This window comes from Eufriesea mexicana, unplaced genomic scaffold (genome assembly GCF_001483705.2).
Source record: "Eufriesea mexicana isolate 0111107269 unplaced genomic scaffold, ASM148370v2 scaffold2087, whole genome shotgun sequence".
Lineage (NCBI taxonomy): Eukaryota > Metazoa > Arthropoda > Insecta > Hymenoptera > Apidae > Eufriesea > Eufriesea mexicana.
In genome coordinates, this window is record NW_016910162.1 from 2,460,191 (window position 1) to 2,475,119 (window position 14,929).

General features: G+C 28.1%; 5 protein-coding genes across 6 annotated transcripts; 3 read left to right on the plus strand and 2 right to left on the minus strand.

The window, feature by feature from the left end:
* The first annotated feature begins 273 nt into the window (after positions 1 to 273).
* LOC108549513 (hormone-sensitive lipase) lies at positions 274 to 3,661 on the plus strand. Of its 2 annotated transcripts, none has more exons than XM_017902923.1 (11): positions 274 to 333; positions 501 to 935; positions 1,019 to 1,220; positions 1,304 to 1,517; positions 1,599 to 1,789; positions 1,932 to 2,214; positions 2,324 to 2,546; positions 2,619 to 2,803; positions 2,948 to 3,270; positions 3,348 to 3,473; positions 3,549 to 3,661. In XM_017902923.1, exons 2-11 carry the CDS (start codon positions 553 to 555, stop codon positions 3,615 to 3,617), a joined length of 2,199 nt encoding a protein of 732 aa, XP_017758412.1. In that variant the 5' UTR covers positions 274 to 333; positions 501 to 552; the 3' UTR covers positions 3,618 to 3,661. The 2 variants fall into 2 exon arrangements, with proteins under 2 accessions (XP_017758412.1, XP_017758414.1); XM_017902925.1 differs by having other exon boundaries at positions 3,005 to 3,270.
* Positions 3,662 to 4,308: 647 nt separating this feature from the next.
* On the minus strand, positions 4,309 to 6,135 carry LOC108549535 (probable N-acetyltransferase san). The gene is made up of 4 exons (XM_017902953.1): positions 6,069 to 6,135; positions 5,374 to 5,530; positions 5,114 to 5,280; positions 4,309 to 4,601 (listed from the first exon to the last, which is right to left on the minus strand). The coding sequence occupies exons 1-4, from the start codon at positions 6,074 to 6,076 to the stop codon at positions 4,427 to 4,429; spliced, it is 507 nt and encodes a 168-aa protein (XP_017758442.1). The 5' UTR covers positions 6,077 to 6,135; the 3' UTR covers positions 4,309 to 4,426.
* A 1,407-nt stretch (positions 6,136 to 7,542) lies between these two features.
* Positions 7,543 to 10,529, plus strand: LOC108549508 (peptidylprolyl isomerase domain and WD repeat-containing protein 1). Its single transcript, XM_017902914.1, has 8 exons — positions 7,543 to 7,640; positions 8,007 to 8,109; positions 8,204 to 8,400; positions 8,505 to 8,698; positions 9,044 to 9,381; positions 9,440 to 9,629; positions 9,717 to 10,292; positions 10,386 to 10,529. The coding sequence occupies exons 1-8, from the start codon at positions 7,544 to 7,546 to the stop codon at positions 10,527 to 10,529; spliced, it is 1,839 nt and encodes a 612-aa protein (XP_017758403.1). The 5' UTR covers position 7,543.
* An 82-nt stretch (positions 10,530 to 10,611) lies between these two features.
* On the minus strand, positions 10,612 to 11,130 carry LOC108549490 (mitochondrial pyruvate carrier 2-like). The gene is made up of 3 exons (XM_017902879.1): positions 11,058 to 11,130; positions 10,820 to 10,961; positions 10,612 to 10,735 (listed from the first exon to the last, which is right to left on the minus strand). The coding sequence occupies exons 1-3, from the start codon at positions 11,116 to 11,118 to the stop codon at positions 10,612 to 10,614; spliced, it is 327 nt and encodes a 108-aa protein (XP_017758368.1). The 5' UTR covers positions 11,119 to 11,130.
* An 841-nt stretch (positions 11,131 to 11,971) lies between these two features.
* Positions 11,972 to 12,771, plus strand: LOC108549491 (small proline-rich protein 2H-like; the record flags this gene model as incomplete). The annotated part of the gene is made up of 2 exons (XM_017902880.1): positions 11,972 to 12,057; positions 12,464 to 12,771. Coding segments are annotated over exons 1-2 (394 nt in total), but the record flags the coding sequence as incomplete, so codon positions are not given.
* Between the last annotated feature and the right edge of the window lie 2,158 nt (positions 12,772 to 14,929).

Sequence of the window (14,929 nt, forward strand, 5' to 3'; positions counted from 1 at the left end):
CAACTACGAACGGTTTACCACTAGTTATCTAGTTCATTATTCAAACACATGTATGTCAATAACATTTAATTCGTACCTAGCGCGTGGTATTGTGGTGAGATAATGCTATCGATTGGAAAAACAATATGGCGTCCATGATAGAGATCTAGGAAATGTCAAATACAAAATAAAAATTGTCATTTCATTTGAAGCATGATATACATAAAAAGTTTTATTGCATGTAAACATAATGTAGTGTGAATCGAAAGTTAAAAAATAATTAAAAGTGACCTGAATATTTTGAATATCATAAATTTGATAACCTTATTTAAATTAGCATCATGAACTTTAAAGGTACTAATATTAAATATTAATTATAAGTGAATTCATTTTAACTATTTTTATATGTATTATGTTCCAAATATATTAAAAAATAATAATGCATTGTTACAAAACATATAATAAAAACTTTTGTTTCTGTCAGCAAATAACACAATAATATAGATATATTCATATTTCAGATTCTATAAATATTGCTTATTGTAAAATAAATAACTAAAAATTTATTATTAAATGAATAAACAAGGAACAGCTCAAATGTCGCTCAATAATGACTTTGATAGACTATTTGAAGATGTCGAGCCTCTGCATTGGGGAGCTTTACGGGAATTATGTCATGCTAATGCAGAATACTTTGGGTCACATCAAGATGAGAATAGTGTCAGAATTAGGGCTGCACTTATGGCTATATTAGATCATTTGGTACAGTTACAACCATTATATAAAGAAATTAGTAGAATTGCACCATTGTTTGATCTTGATGTGCAAACACCTGGCAATGGATATAGAAGTTTCTTGGTACTAATAGATAAGTGTATTATACATTCTCGTTCAATTTGTCATCAAATATACTGTCAAAAAGATTCTATATTTTTTCGTAAAAGTTATCACATGAGGTAATTATTTAAATATGATTTATTTTTAAAAATTATGAAATATTTGTATCCAAAATTGTACTGATAAGTAAAAATATTTATAGAGAAATTGAAGCTTGTTCACAACTGTTGGCATCTTTGTGCACTTGCTTAGAGCACTTACAAACGCTTTATTCATGGAGTGAACACATAAGTGATGGGAAACCATCTTTATTTATAGGAGATAATCACAATCCACATGAAATGTTAAATAAAATAGATACTATTAATCAATATTGTTTCTATGGCAGGTGTTTAGGATTTCAGGTACTATTGAGAAGATTTATATATAACTTTAATTAATAATTAACTATTTTTTGTCATTTTGTTTTAAAATACGTTGTTTCCAGTTTCATGATAACTTAAAGCCTATTTTAAAAACTATAATGGTCTGTATGGCAACATTTAGTGAAGCATTTTATGCTAATGGCACATTGTTAGCAAGATGTGCTAATTCTGTTAAGTATATGTTGGATCCTGAAACAAGGGCACGTCGTATTGTTGATGTGTCTCAACGTGCTGATATTTCATTTTGTCAAGCTTTTTGGTTTCTCAATGAGAATGGTAATATACTATGATTTTAATATCTATTATATTTAGATTTTGATAATTATTTTTAAGTATAATATAAATTATACATTTCAGATATTGCACGCAGATTACCTACTATAACATCTTCTTCTTTAGCAATAAATCAAATAATTTCTATTCCACCTGAAGAATTGATCCTTCCTACATTAGGTGGGACATCTGTGTCAATTCCTATACCAAACAGTCATATCGGGAAGAAGCCAATACATGTTAGACTGTTAAGTTCCAAACGTCGTTTAGGAATGGTAAAAACATAACTTAATTATTTTATATTGCTAGCACAATCAGTATTTTCAGTTATCAATTTGATCTCTACATTTCCCTTAATTACGTAGAAATTTTTGTGAAACCTCAGTTTCACTTCTGTGCAGTACATGCTTTTCTCAGGTTGGTTCAGGTGGAGTAGGGGGAGAATTGCATGGATTATCTAATGAATTGATAATTCATTGTCATGGTGGAGGTTTTGTAGCGCAGACTTCATTGTCTCATGAAACATACTTACGCAATTGGGCCATAAATCTTGGTATACCTATTTTAAGTATAGATTACAGTTTAGCACCCGAAGCTCCATTCCCTCGTGCACTTGAAGAAGTGTTATATGCATATGCATGGGCTTTAAATCATGCAAGTACATTGCTTGGGAGTACAGTTCAAAAAGTACTTCTTGCTGGTAAGATGTAAAGCATCGCATTATTGCTAGTGGTTTAATAGACTTTCCTGCGCATACATTTGTATATCTGTTCATAAATATATATGCATAACATTGAATGTTTTGATAGGTGATTCTGCTGGGGCCAACTTAAATTTGGGAGTTACTTTAAAATGTATACAACTAGATATCAGAAAACCTGATGGAATATTTATGGCTTATACACCAGTACTTGTCGACTTTGTATTATCACCTTCGCGACTACTTTGCCTTACAGACCCAATGTTACCTATGGGATTTCTTATACGTTGTTTGAAAGCATATGCTGCTTCAGATAATAAAAACATTATGCGGTAAATATTATACATATAAATCAATCTCTATATATAATTATTATTTACCATTTTCAATATTATTTTCGTTAGGGAAAAAGAACATGACATCGTTGAATGTGTAAAATCAGATACAGAATCTTTTGCTGAAGTAAGTGAAAGTGATCTAATTGCATTAGCCCTCAGTCCTAATGGAGATGAAACAAATGATGCAAATAAATTAGCATCTTTACCATCTGATTCTACTTTGAATTCCGTTACTTTAACAGAAGCTGATGGTAAATAAATCAACAATGTATTAAATATATAGATATTTTAAGAATATAATTTAAATATGTTACATAATTTTTATTTCAGTTCATTGTTTTTATTATAGTTGGTTTTACATTTAAATACTCTCTGAACATTCTCTAACATAACAGGAGCGGAACATCTACAGGAAGAAGCAAAATCTCAAGAATATATTAATAAATTTTTAGAACTCTATCGAAATTGTGGTACAAACGCTTCAACACATATTGGAAATGGCACTGTTAATACGGATAACATTTCAAGGAATAAGAGATCATGGTCCTTTTTTGGATGGTCTCTCAGTGGAAGGCTCAGAGAATCCAAAGAACTGGATACAGAAAATACAAAAAGTCCTTTAGAAGAGTTTGTATTCACAGTGCCGAGAGATCCATATTTAAGTCCTTATCTTGCGTCGGATAATCTTTTAGCACAATTACCACCCGTTAAAATGCTGGTAAATTCATAAATCCTAAATTTTATATGTAATAATATGTAAGATTATATAAGTATTTTGATAAAAATGTTTTATAGACATTAGAGTTGGATCCATGCCTTGATGACTCTGTCATGTTTGCAAGGAAACTTCGATTGCTCGGTGTATTAGTTACGCTTGATATATTGCCAGGTTTACCGCATGGGTTTCTTAATTTAACACCGGTAAATGCTTCTCTTATTAAATAAAACAACAATATTACATTGTATCTTAATATATTAAATCATTTAAATTTACAGGTTTCAAAAGAAGCATCCGAAGGATCAGATTTATGTGTGAAAAGATTGCAGGAACTATTAGCATCATAATTATATGCATGTAGCAAATACTCATTAAAGTATAAACGTTAATATGCGGGAACAAAAGTTTCTTTGCTATTGTTGGTTTTTAAAAGGACAATTTTAATTGATTTTTTATGTACAAAGACTAACAATAATTTTCAATATCTCAAGAGTTTTATGCATTGGTACGTGAGCGTGATAAATGTGTTTCTATCTACATATTTTATATTATATATTTATATTTTATTAATGATACACTATTGTATTTTATGTCTAATTTGAAGTCAAATAATCTCAAATCATTGTACTTAAATAGTAATGTTAAAATGCTAATATCTTTGTATTATGTTCACTGAATATGGAATCGCAAGAAAAGCGATTTAATTTTCAATTTTCTACTCAAAGTGTTTTAAGAATAAGAAAATTATAGATACATTGGTTGTATAAAATATTTAAAATTGTTTCAGTTCCCAGCATTATAATGCTGTTTTATATTTTATGCAGCTGACACAAGTTATTAAATGTATTAGGCATAAATAAACCATTATAAATGTGATATCAGTTTAGTGAAATGATATAAGAAAAAGTGATAAGTATAATGCTGGCAATAACTGAAAAATTACACTTTTTTTGTTGTGAGTATTACTAATTTATGGAATTGTTATGTTATATTTTTTATGTGGATGTACATTGTATTTATCAACTTTATTAAATTATTTATAAAACTCTAATTTTATAACTTATAACACACTGGGAAGTACAATAAAAATAATTTTATTACCAGACTATGAAAACATGTAGTTTTTGAGATGTGATAAATTAATGATTAACGATTTTTATTGATTACTTTGTTGATTATTTGTTTGATTTGTTTTAGGACGTAAAGTTTTTTGTAATACATGAGCATCTGCAGGTTCTATTCGCTTGTAATAATGTTCCTTTGTTTCTACTATTTCAAATCCAAATTTTTTGTAAAAGTCAATAGCTCCTTCATTACTTATTTGAACATGACTGTAAACAAAAGTACATACAACTGGTAACTATTAATTATTATATATATAAAAGCGGAAACACTTGAAAGGGTATCGGCGAGATTAAACAACTGTCCGCACGAGAAATAAGCCGCGCGAGTGGATGATGGGTTAGGATCGGATGTAAAGGACGAATGAATTCTTAGAACGTGTGTAATACATTGTGGGGATGGGTCGTATGAATGTATAGTGTGTGTGTGAGTGCATAAAAGGCGAATGAACAATGAACAATGATGAAAGGGCAGATTGGATCAAGAATCGGAAAAACGAACGAGAGAGTTTCGGTCATTCGCGTAATCACAGATCAGTTATTAGTTTTAATCTTTTTAGTTGTACTTTACTCTTAGTTTCATTTAGCCGTAATAAATATATATTTTATAATTAAATAACATCTCTTCTTCTTTTATGCCAATCAAATATATCCCTACATATATTTGTGTAAACAGTGTGTCATATAACTAGTACACTTAACAAATTTAAATAAATACTTACAGAAAGATGGAATCAAAGTTACCATCTTTGTAAACATAATTTAAAACATGTTGTACCATTACAGTACCTATTCCTAGTCTTCTATAGGGATAAAGACATCCCAATGTCATAATATATAAACGTCTAGAGTTTTCAGAAGTATCTACTCGACAACAAACTGCACCAACCTAATATAAACAAAAAAATAAGTTAATTCAATAAAATTTTATTTAAAAATTACATATTTCTAAACAGGAATATATATTGGCGATATGACATACCACTATATCATTGTAATATGCAAGTTTTGCTAGCTCCCCAGCTTCTAAGACATCTTTGTAAAATTTTTCATTATATGAGACTGGAAATACCACTTGATTAAGAAGTTTAAGCTGTTTTATATTATGTGGTGTTACATCTCCTAATTCTATTTTTGATCTGTAATTTTTAATTTTCTAGTTTTATTAAACACAAAATATACTTATAATAACATTATTGTTTTATGTATAATTTGAACATTTTAAAATATATTTTTATGTGAAAATACACATATAACATGTTTCTATATAAACATAAATACATATAAATGTCTTTAGATCTATTTTTATTTATTAAAACAAAATATTAAAAAAACCGCGAAATTATAAACTTTTTAATGAATATTATATCTTATTATATTTAATAATTCTTCATGAAAATTATTTTACTTAAAAAATTATTTGTACATACACTTTATCCGTTGTATTTTTTTATGTTAGAATTATGATTTTTTAATTACACGTTTTTAAATAAACGTGCCCTTGAAAGTAAGAGTATGTAAAACTACAATTTACTGATAGTTATTACAAATCATAAATGAAACAAAAATGATCGTATAAAACCACTTATAATAGATTGAAATAAAACAAATGTAATTGGTTTTAGAATGTTTTGATTCGTGATATAAAAATATAACCTCAAAACTTTTGAAGCTCACCTAGTCATATTAAGACGTACAACAGATTTTAACGTTTCTCAGATAAATAACAATAACAAATTTTGATATCAATTGTTTTATAAGTAAATTACAAACAAATAAGCCATATATATAACACAATAATATCACACAGCTCAGTCCTTCTTAAACTAAAATTTTATTAGCGGAGTAGGTTAAATATATACCTGTTTTTCAGGGTTGCCAGGTTCGATGCTACGGTTCAACGATTGGTTGCAATTCTCGTGCCAAGTTCAATGTATAGCGAAATGATTGGTTGAAACTCCTAAACCATCATTAAGTGGAGGGAAAACACTTGATACTGGCGAGCGTCGCGTTGCTTAGCAACACAATGTGAAAATGAAACGCAACGTGACGCTAACCTCTGTATTATAACGTAACCATAATCAAAACCTACTGACATTTGTATCAAACATTAAAGAACTGATATAAACCTTGACCTTACACATGCCATGTTACGTATCATAGAGAAACTGCGTGTCAACGGTATTAACCTCGTGGCCTCGTATCCTGTTTCTAAGCAACGCGATCCCTACCAAATCAAATAGTTTTCCCTCTACAACTCCTACTCCAACCAATGGTATAAAAACTGAATCAGAGCGTGATATTAAACATGGCAATCTTGCTTCTTTTCCAAATTTTGATAGGTTTTAGAATACATGAAAATTTTTTAATTAATTAAATCATAAAAGAAAACATTCAATGAAAAATTTCAATTAAAATAAATTCTTTTCTATAATGTATTAACGTAATTTTATTCTATTCTAAATAATATATGTATAGCCTGTACTATTATATATATTATGATAATGTTAAAGTTTATGATGTATTTAGTTATAAAATATAGAGAGAGGGGATAATATAAATATATGCAGTAAAATAATTGGTTATTAGTTCAGTAATTAGTTTATTAATACTTACAAAGCTTAAATTTTATAATATATATTTACTACTTTCCTTTCATTAATTTTATATAAATGTATGCATAATATTTTTATGAAAATAATTTAATTATATACAATTATTAATATTTTAGTTAAATTTATAATTTTCTATAATTCCGTAGTTTTAATTTACATCGTAATTGAAAAATAGTATTAAAAATTAAAATAGAAATACTAAAAAATAGTAATCTTAATAAAGTTTTACTATAATTTGCAGATTAATTTTAAATCATAATTAATAATTTTTAAAATACATAAAAATATTATTAAATTTAGATATATTAAGTTATACATACGTTTCATATTTCTTAATATTAATGCAAAGAAAATTTTTGTTATAAGAAAAGAAATATTATATTAATTCTATTTTAATTGAAATTACATAGATCGAATCACATTAAGATTTGTTTAATTGCATTTAAGATACGTAGCGTTGGTAGTGTTGTATTAAATGTCACTTTGAAACGTAGAGCGTTGTTTATATAAAACTCCTCTGTTTATATTTTTATAACAATGTCAAATAGTAAAAGAGAACATGGTGAAAGTGATAATGAGGAAGATTGGGTTGGACCATTACCTTCAGAAGCTGTACCTCAAAAGAAACAGAAAGGTTTATCTGTATAACCTATATCTTTTGTTTACTACTTTTAGTATTTTATAAGAATTGGGTAGAAAAATTCTGGTTTACCTAATTTTACATTCACTTGTTTATATTATATAAAATTTTGATATAATTTTAAATTAAAATTGAGAAATATTGAAATTTATTTATACGTAAGAAATATGAAATAACCTTAATTTCTTATATTGCTATATACATTTTTATTGAAATTGTAATTTTAAGAAAATATTCTTCAGAACTATTAAATTTAATTTATTCGAAATTTTTCAAAATAATTTATAAAATTTCATACACCATTAAAACCAATAATTTTTAATATTTTTCATTTAGTTAAATTCAATTTAAATTTTACAGTTTTGGAATACGAACAGGTGTATATAGAGAATTTACCATGCTGCGAATGTTATGAAAAATCCTATATGCACAGAGATGTAATCACTCACATTGTGGTAACAAAGTTAGCATTTAGTATTATATATAATAATTTTGTACTTCGAAATAATAATATTAATAATGGCTATAATACAATTTTATATTTTGTATTTGTACAGATCAAATTTTGTAATAACAGGTAGTTGTGACGGTCATGTTAAATTTTGGAAAAAGCAAGAAGAACTGATAGAATTTGTAAAACATTTTCGAGCACATATGATGGCTATACAATCTATGGCTGCTAGTTGTAATGGTGTTCATGCAAGTACTGTAAGTTTAGATAAAACAATCAAAATTTTTGATGTTATCAATTTTGGTAAGTTTTATATTAAGTACATGTATGAAGTATATGTATTCAATAATTTGTCATGTATTAAACCAGTGGTTTAATTGACTAAACTTATTAAAATTTGATTTCAGACATGATTAATATGATAAAATTAGAATTTGTACCACTTTGCTGTGAATGGATATATTCCCCTGGTGATGCAATATCTGCAATAGCAGTCTCTGCTCAAGAATCAAATAAAATTTTTGTTTATGATGGACAAGGGACTAATACACCATTACATGTTTTTGAAAAATTACACACTAAACCTGTGATTGCTATGAAAGTAAAGAACTGAACATAAATATTGTATTCTGAGTCTATTTAAGCAATTTGTATATAAGCTTTAAAATTTGATTTCAGACATGATTAATATGATAAAATTAGAATTTGTACCACTTTGCTGTGAATGGATATATTCCCCTGGTGATGCAATATCTGCAATAGCAGTCTCTGCTCAAGAATCAAATAAAATTTTTGTTTATGATGGACAAGGGACTAATACACCATTACATGTTTTTGAAAAATTACACACTAAACCTGTGATTGCTATGAAAGTAAAGAACTGAACATAAATATTGTATTCTGAGTCTATTTAAGCAATTTGTATATAAGCTTTTATCATTTGCAGTACAATCCTGTATATGAAACATGTATCTCTGTAGATAAAGCTGGCATATTAGAATATTGGACTGGACCTAAAATGGAATATAAATTTCCTAAATGTGTTACATTTGATTCAAAGTTAGATACAGATTTGTTTGAGTTTGCAAAAAATAAAACTTATCCATGTGGATTAGCAGTATCACCAGATGGTAAAAGATTTACTTCTCTCAGTGGAGATAGAAAAGTTAGAGTTTTCAATTTTCGTACTGGAAAATTATATAGAATATTTGATGAAACATTACAAAGATTTTCCGAATTGCAACAAATGACACAGCAGTTGCCAAATATGGAATTTGGACGAAGGTAGTTATTATTATAACCTTATATAATGAACTAAATTAATTCTTAATTAAATGTTTAGAATGGCGGTAGAAAGAGAACTGGATAAAACAGAAACAAATTTGGGTAATATAGTTTTTGACGAATCAGGTTATATAATTTTATATAGCACAATGTTAGGTGTAAAGGTTGTAAACCTGTATACAAATCGGTGTATTAGAATTATGGGAAAACCTGAAAATATTCGACCCATGCAATTAGCTTTATTTCAGGTATGTATAGAGTTGACAAATTTCGAATCATATATGTATTTTTGACAAACTTTTAATGAAAATAATCCATATTTTGAAAATGAGTAGGGAAAAGCTAGGAAAACTACAGCTGCTGTAACTGTAGAAATGGAGGCTTCAGAAAATCCGACATTAGAAATGAACCGTCCTGATCCAACACTTTTTTGCACAGCTTATAAAAAAAATAGATTTTATATGTTTACAAGGCGAGAACCAGAAGATACTAAAAGCCAGGAATGTGATAGAGATGTTTTTAATGAAAGACCATCGAAGGAAGATATTATTTCTTCTACAGAAGCTACTAATGTACAAAAGATTTACGATACGGCAATTATTCATACGGCTCTCGGAGATATTCATTTAAATCTCTTTGGAAAAGACGTTCCAAAAACAGTAGAAAATTTCTGTGTTCATTCAAAAAATGGTTATTACAATGGACATATATTTCATAGAGTAATTAAAGGGTTTATGATTCAAACCGGTGATCCTACTGGAACTGGTACCGGTGGGGAAAGTATATGGGGAGGAGAATTCGAAGATGAATTTAGGCCACATTTAAAACATGATAGACCATATACTTTAAGTATGGCAAATGCTGGATCGAATACAAATGGCAGCCAATTTTTTATTACTTTGACACCAACTGTAAATTGAAATAATTTTATATATTTTTCTTTTTATTAAACATTAGTAACAATTAATTTTATATATTAAATTAATATTAATTTCATATTTCAGCCTTGGTTAGACAATAAGCACACTGTGTTTGGTAGAGTGGTAAAAGGGATGGAAGTTATACAAAATATTAGTCAAGTAAAAACGAATCCGAAAACCGATAAACCTTATGATGATATTCGAATAGTTAGTGTCACTGTGAAATAACGTCTAGAAATAAATATATGAAACAAGATATTTTTATAAATCTCTGTTTTTATGATATACTTTACATATCCTTGTTGAAACATTATTTTAAATCCTTATCCATTTGGTAAAGTAGTCCTCGTATAAAATTATATGCTTCCGTAAGGCTCATAAACGCATTCACGCTAAATAGATTGTAGTTTTTTGGTGTGACGACCAGCGAATATCTGATAGATAAATAAATTGTAAAAATTTCTTTCTAGTATTAAAACAATATATTATATGCATATTTGCGGGGCAAATAGAAATACCTAGACCATATTGCACCAGTAATCATGAGACTTGCAGCTTGGTACAAAGAAATTGTATCTGGTGATCGATTAGTATCTCCTAGTCCTGCTAACACCAAACCCCATTTAATCGTAGGTGCCCAAAAGAATATTGTAGTTGGCCCTGTATTAATGAAGATATTTAAAATATTTAAAAACATACAAAAGATATTTAAAATTTTAAAATCTACGTGTTTTGTTGGTTAATATCTTTCCCAACCTGCGGGATGTAAGAAAATAGGACGAAGTCTACATGGAAGAAGGCAGGATATTCGTAACATTAATCGCTGATAAGCACTTTTCTTTAATGATGGAGACATTGTGTGACAGTAATTAATTTCTACATACCCAGATTGTAAAATTGTTTTTTGTCACTAAGTTTGACAGAAAAAAATGATATGTGAAATAATACAAAATTTAGCTATATTTACATCAAAATTTTATTATATTTAGTAATGTTAATAAACAACATGTATTTAAAAAGATAAACATATTCAGTAATATTTAAAATAGTAATGTAAATATTTAAAATTGCAGTGTTTTATTTATTAAGGTAATAAATTATTTTATAGATATCTTTGTGATTGCTACTGTAATATTATTATCAAATCTTAAATAATTTTTAACTAATTTGTTCCCTCACTTTTTGATTTAAAGTTTATTAAAATATATACGAATAGGTAAACATTTTATTTCTAGAACACAATTACACTAGAATATTGGTGATAAATTTATTACAAATTATTGCAATAACAATATAAATGTTTCGTTGAATGAAAATTATTTTCTAATTATACTATTTAATTTTATCAGGTATTAAAATATTTTTTGGGAATTATAAATATTATAAAAAAAGCTATTTTTTTTAAATTAAAAAGAAGAAAAAAGAATAATCATTGTAATTTTGCGTATTAAAACAAACGATCGTAATTCGTTTTAGTAATTTTTTGACTATAGTTTGAAAATTGTTAGTGATTTTGTATTTTACATATAACCCATTTTGGTTTAACAAAAAATTAAAAATTGTATTTTACATTATGGCATAAATATGTAATTGATTAGACATTAAGAAAATTTGAACGAGTGCTGTAAATATTAAGATAAAACAAAACTTTTCTTTATACCGAATTTAAAATGAATTGTAGCAGTCGCTGTAAAGTACAGGGAACATGGAACGACATGGAGGAAGTAAAATACTTGATTTGCGCTATGGAGTGTTGGTATGTTTATTTATATATTATCTTTTAGATACAATGATAATATTTTTTAAAGTAATAAGAAAACTTCTCTTTTTTACGTTTCGATATTAGAAATACAAATTTCAAATTAAAAATAAGAAATTAAAAATTAAAAATCAAATTGCATAAATCTTTTTGATAAGTTTATCAATTTTTTAGTACAAATAGCGTCTTTAACGTTATATTCTACGTTGTAGAATTCAACTTGTTCTTTTTATATGAATAAGTTTCTAAAATGTGATATGGGAATAAATTAAATAACAAATAAACTAATAGCATAACATAAGTAATATGATATTTAGACTATATTAATTTAAATAGAGAACAGAAATAATAAAATATAGATTATGTCGTTTTCAAACATTCCATACTTGAATGTCATTACCAGCCAGTGTCCCAAGATACCACCGCTACCCACGTGTTCCATTATATTACCACCGAGAATCGAGGAATTACCATCTGTCCTGCCTCCTCAAAGGTCTTGCTGTCCGCCTCCTCGCTGTCCACCAACTCCCCGTTGTCCACAACTGCCTCCTTGTCCATTGTCACCACCTTGTCGTTCACCAGCGCCTCCTTGTTGTCAGATACCTATAGTACCTAATCCCTGTTGCATTTCTCCGCCACCGAGATATCCAATTCCACCCGAAGTCTCGACAAGGCCCTGTTGTCCACCTTCTCCATTGCCATGTTATCCAAGTGAGCTGTTACAGTGTATTTACTGTTCCAATAACAAACTGCAGTAATTGTTTATATCGCGTGTAAGAAGCATAAGGATAAGCGTATCCGAGTTTAAAACGTTGCTAACAGATGGCGTTTTTATCGGTTTGTTGTCGGTAAGTTCAATTCCTATTCACATATTTTATATTGTTTTCTATTTTTGTAGTTACATATGGTTGATGAGGACGAAGTTATGTAATGCTAGACTAACGATTTCTAATAAAGCAATATTTATCACGTGAGTGGTGGAATGTATATAAAGGTAATGTAATTTGCATCGTAAGATTGCTTCGATAAAATTAAAATAATTCTTATACAGCGAATAACGTGTCAATTAAAAAAAAATCGATACCTTTCTACTCATTCTACATAAAATTTAACGAATACCAGCCTTCTGTAATTTAACGTGTAATAATTGTAATTTTAATTTATTAGGTGTTGATGGAAGAATTTCGTGTAACCTCTTTGTAGTATTCTGGGAATCTTGTGTTACGAATTTCGACTAATCAAATTTAAAAATTAAAACAAAATGGTTAAACAATTGCTTTTGGTTTTTATAACATTTACATATTCTTAATGTGTGAGAATTTTAACGCGATGTATATGAACGCAATAAATAAGGTAATATCACGTACATTTGTGTGCAATAATTATGTTCTTATAGACAATTTAAAAAAATAAAAAAGGGAAATTGAAATTTTAAATCTAAATTAAAAGTTAAATTCAATTTTTTAATAATTCGTAAGATCATAAGTGAGGTATAGACTTTTACTTAAACTTTGCATAATAATTTAAAACATGTCTAATAACTACTTCTTCAATAACAAAATACTTTAATATTATTACTTTCATTTCTTTGATAATAAAATATCGAATGGATTTTTAAATGATTTCCAAAGTATAAAGAAAAGAAAAAAAAATATGGAAAAATAGGAAATATTTATACACTGGATGAGGTAACCTCAAATAAAGAATAAAGGTATTGTACACAAGAACTTTATTTGCATATTCATACGGTCCCATGAGTAAAAGCTTAAAATAACCACACTTATTTCAATTTACAGGATAATGAATTTTCTAATCGCTTAAATTCAAGCCTGGTTTACAACGAATCTTAAAATATCAATAGCACAACAGTATAGAACAGCAGTTGAATATTTTCTATCTTACAGCAAAAGCTTAAAAGTTAATGAAAAAAACGCACGTACCACCTTTGAGACTGATAAGAAGGCCGATGTAACGTTAGTCACGGATAATTATCGATCGATTATCGATATATTTATGAATACACGCTCTATTCTTTCGCTTCATCTAAAATAGATATTTTATTCTCACTCCTGTTTTCTTTTTCCCTTCTTTACTTAAAAATATTGAAAGGACATTATTAATATAGACTCTTCAGAAAGATGAAATACTCATTAGTCGTTGCTTTTGTCTCGTAAATATTACTCGTTTTAATTTCAAAATGTACACGTATTGAGCCGAGTAACCAGTTCGTTTAACTTTCGTTTGTAAGAGAACATCCATTGTTTTGACGCACGAGAAGTTGGATTTACGTATGCGTGTAGCAAGTATATATATAATACAGTATAGTTTATACTACCTATATTTTCAACGTCGAGTTATTAACGGTAGAGTTAATCACTGTTTAAATAATCACTGAAACGCTGGGATACAAGTTGCGTAGATGTTAGCTAGGAAAAATTGTAAGAGACTCAGAAAATAACTGTTTCACGTTTCCTTTTTTCTTTTCTGTTTAATGGATGGAGAGAATTCTGTGTCTAAAAGCCACCTTTCGCGAGGGAAAAAGAAGGTTGAAATGGAATTAGCTTACTACCGTAGAGTTAGCAAAGCAGTCAGGGGATAAAAATCTGGGAAAAATCTTCATGAAAATCTAGAACGTTTTTGGAGGGAGAAAAATATTTGGTGCGCAATTACTACGTAAGTAGTAATCTTTATATAATCTACTAGATGGCGCCAGCGTTATAATTAGCTTACCTTACTGGTGATTTATATTCCTTCTTAAACGTATATACATAAAATGACGTAACTTCGAGCTAAGACATAGGGTGAATTTTCTAAATTGAAATTCTCAGTGATCATCTGGGCATAAATTTATCATGTATTGTCAATATGA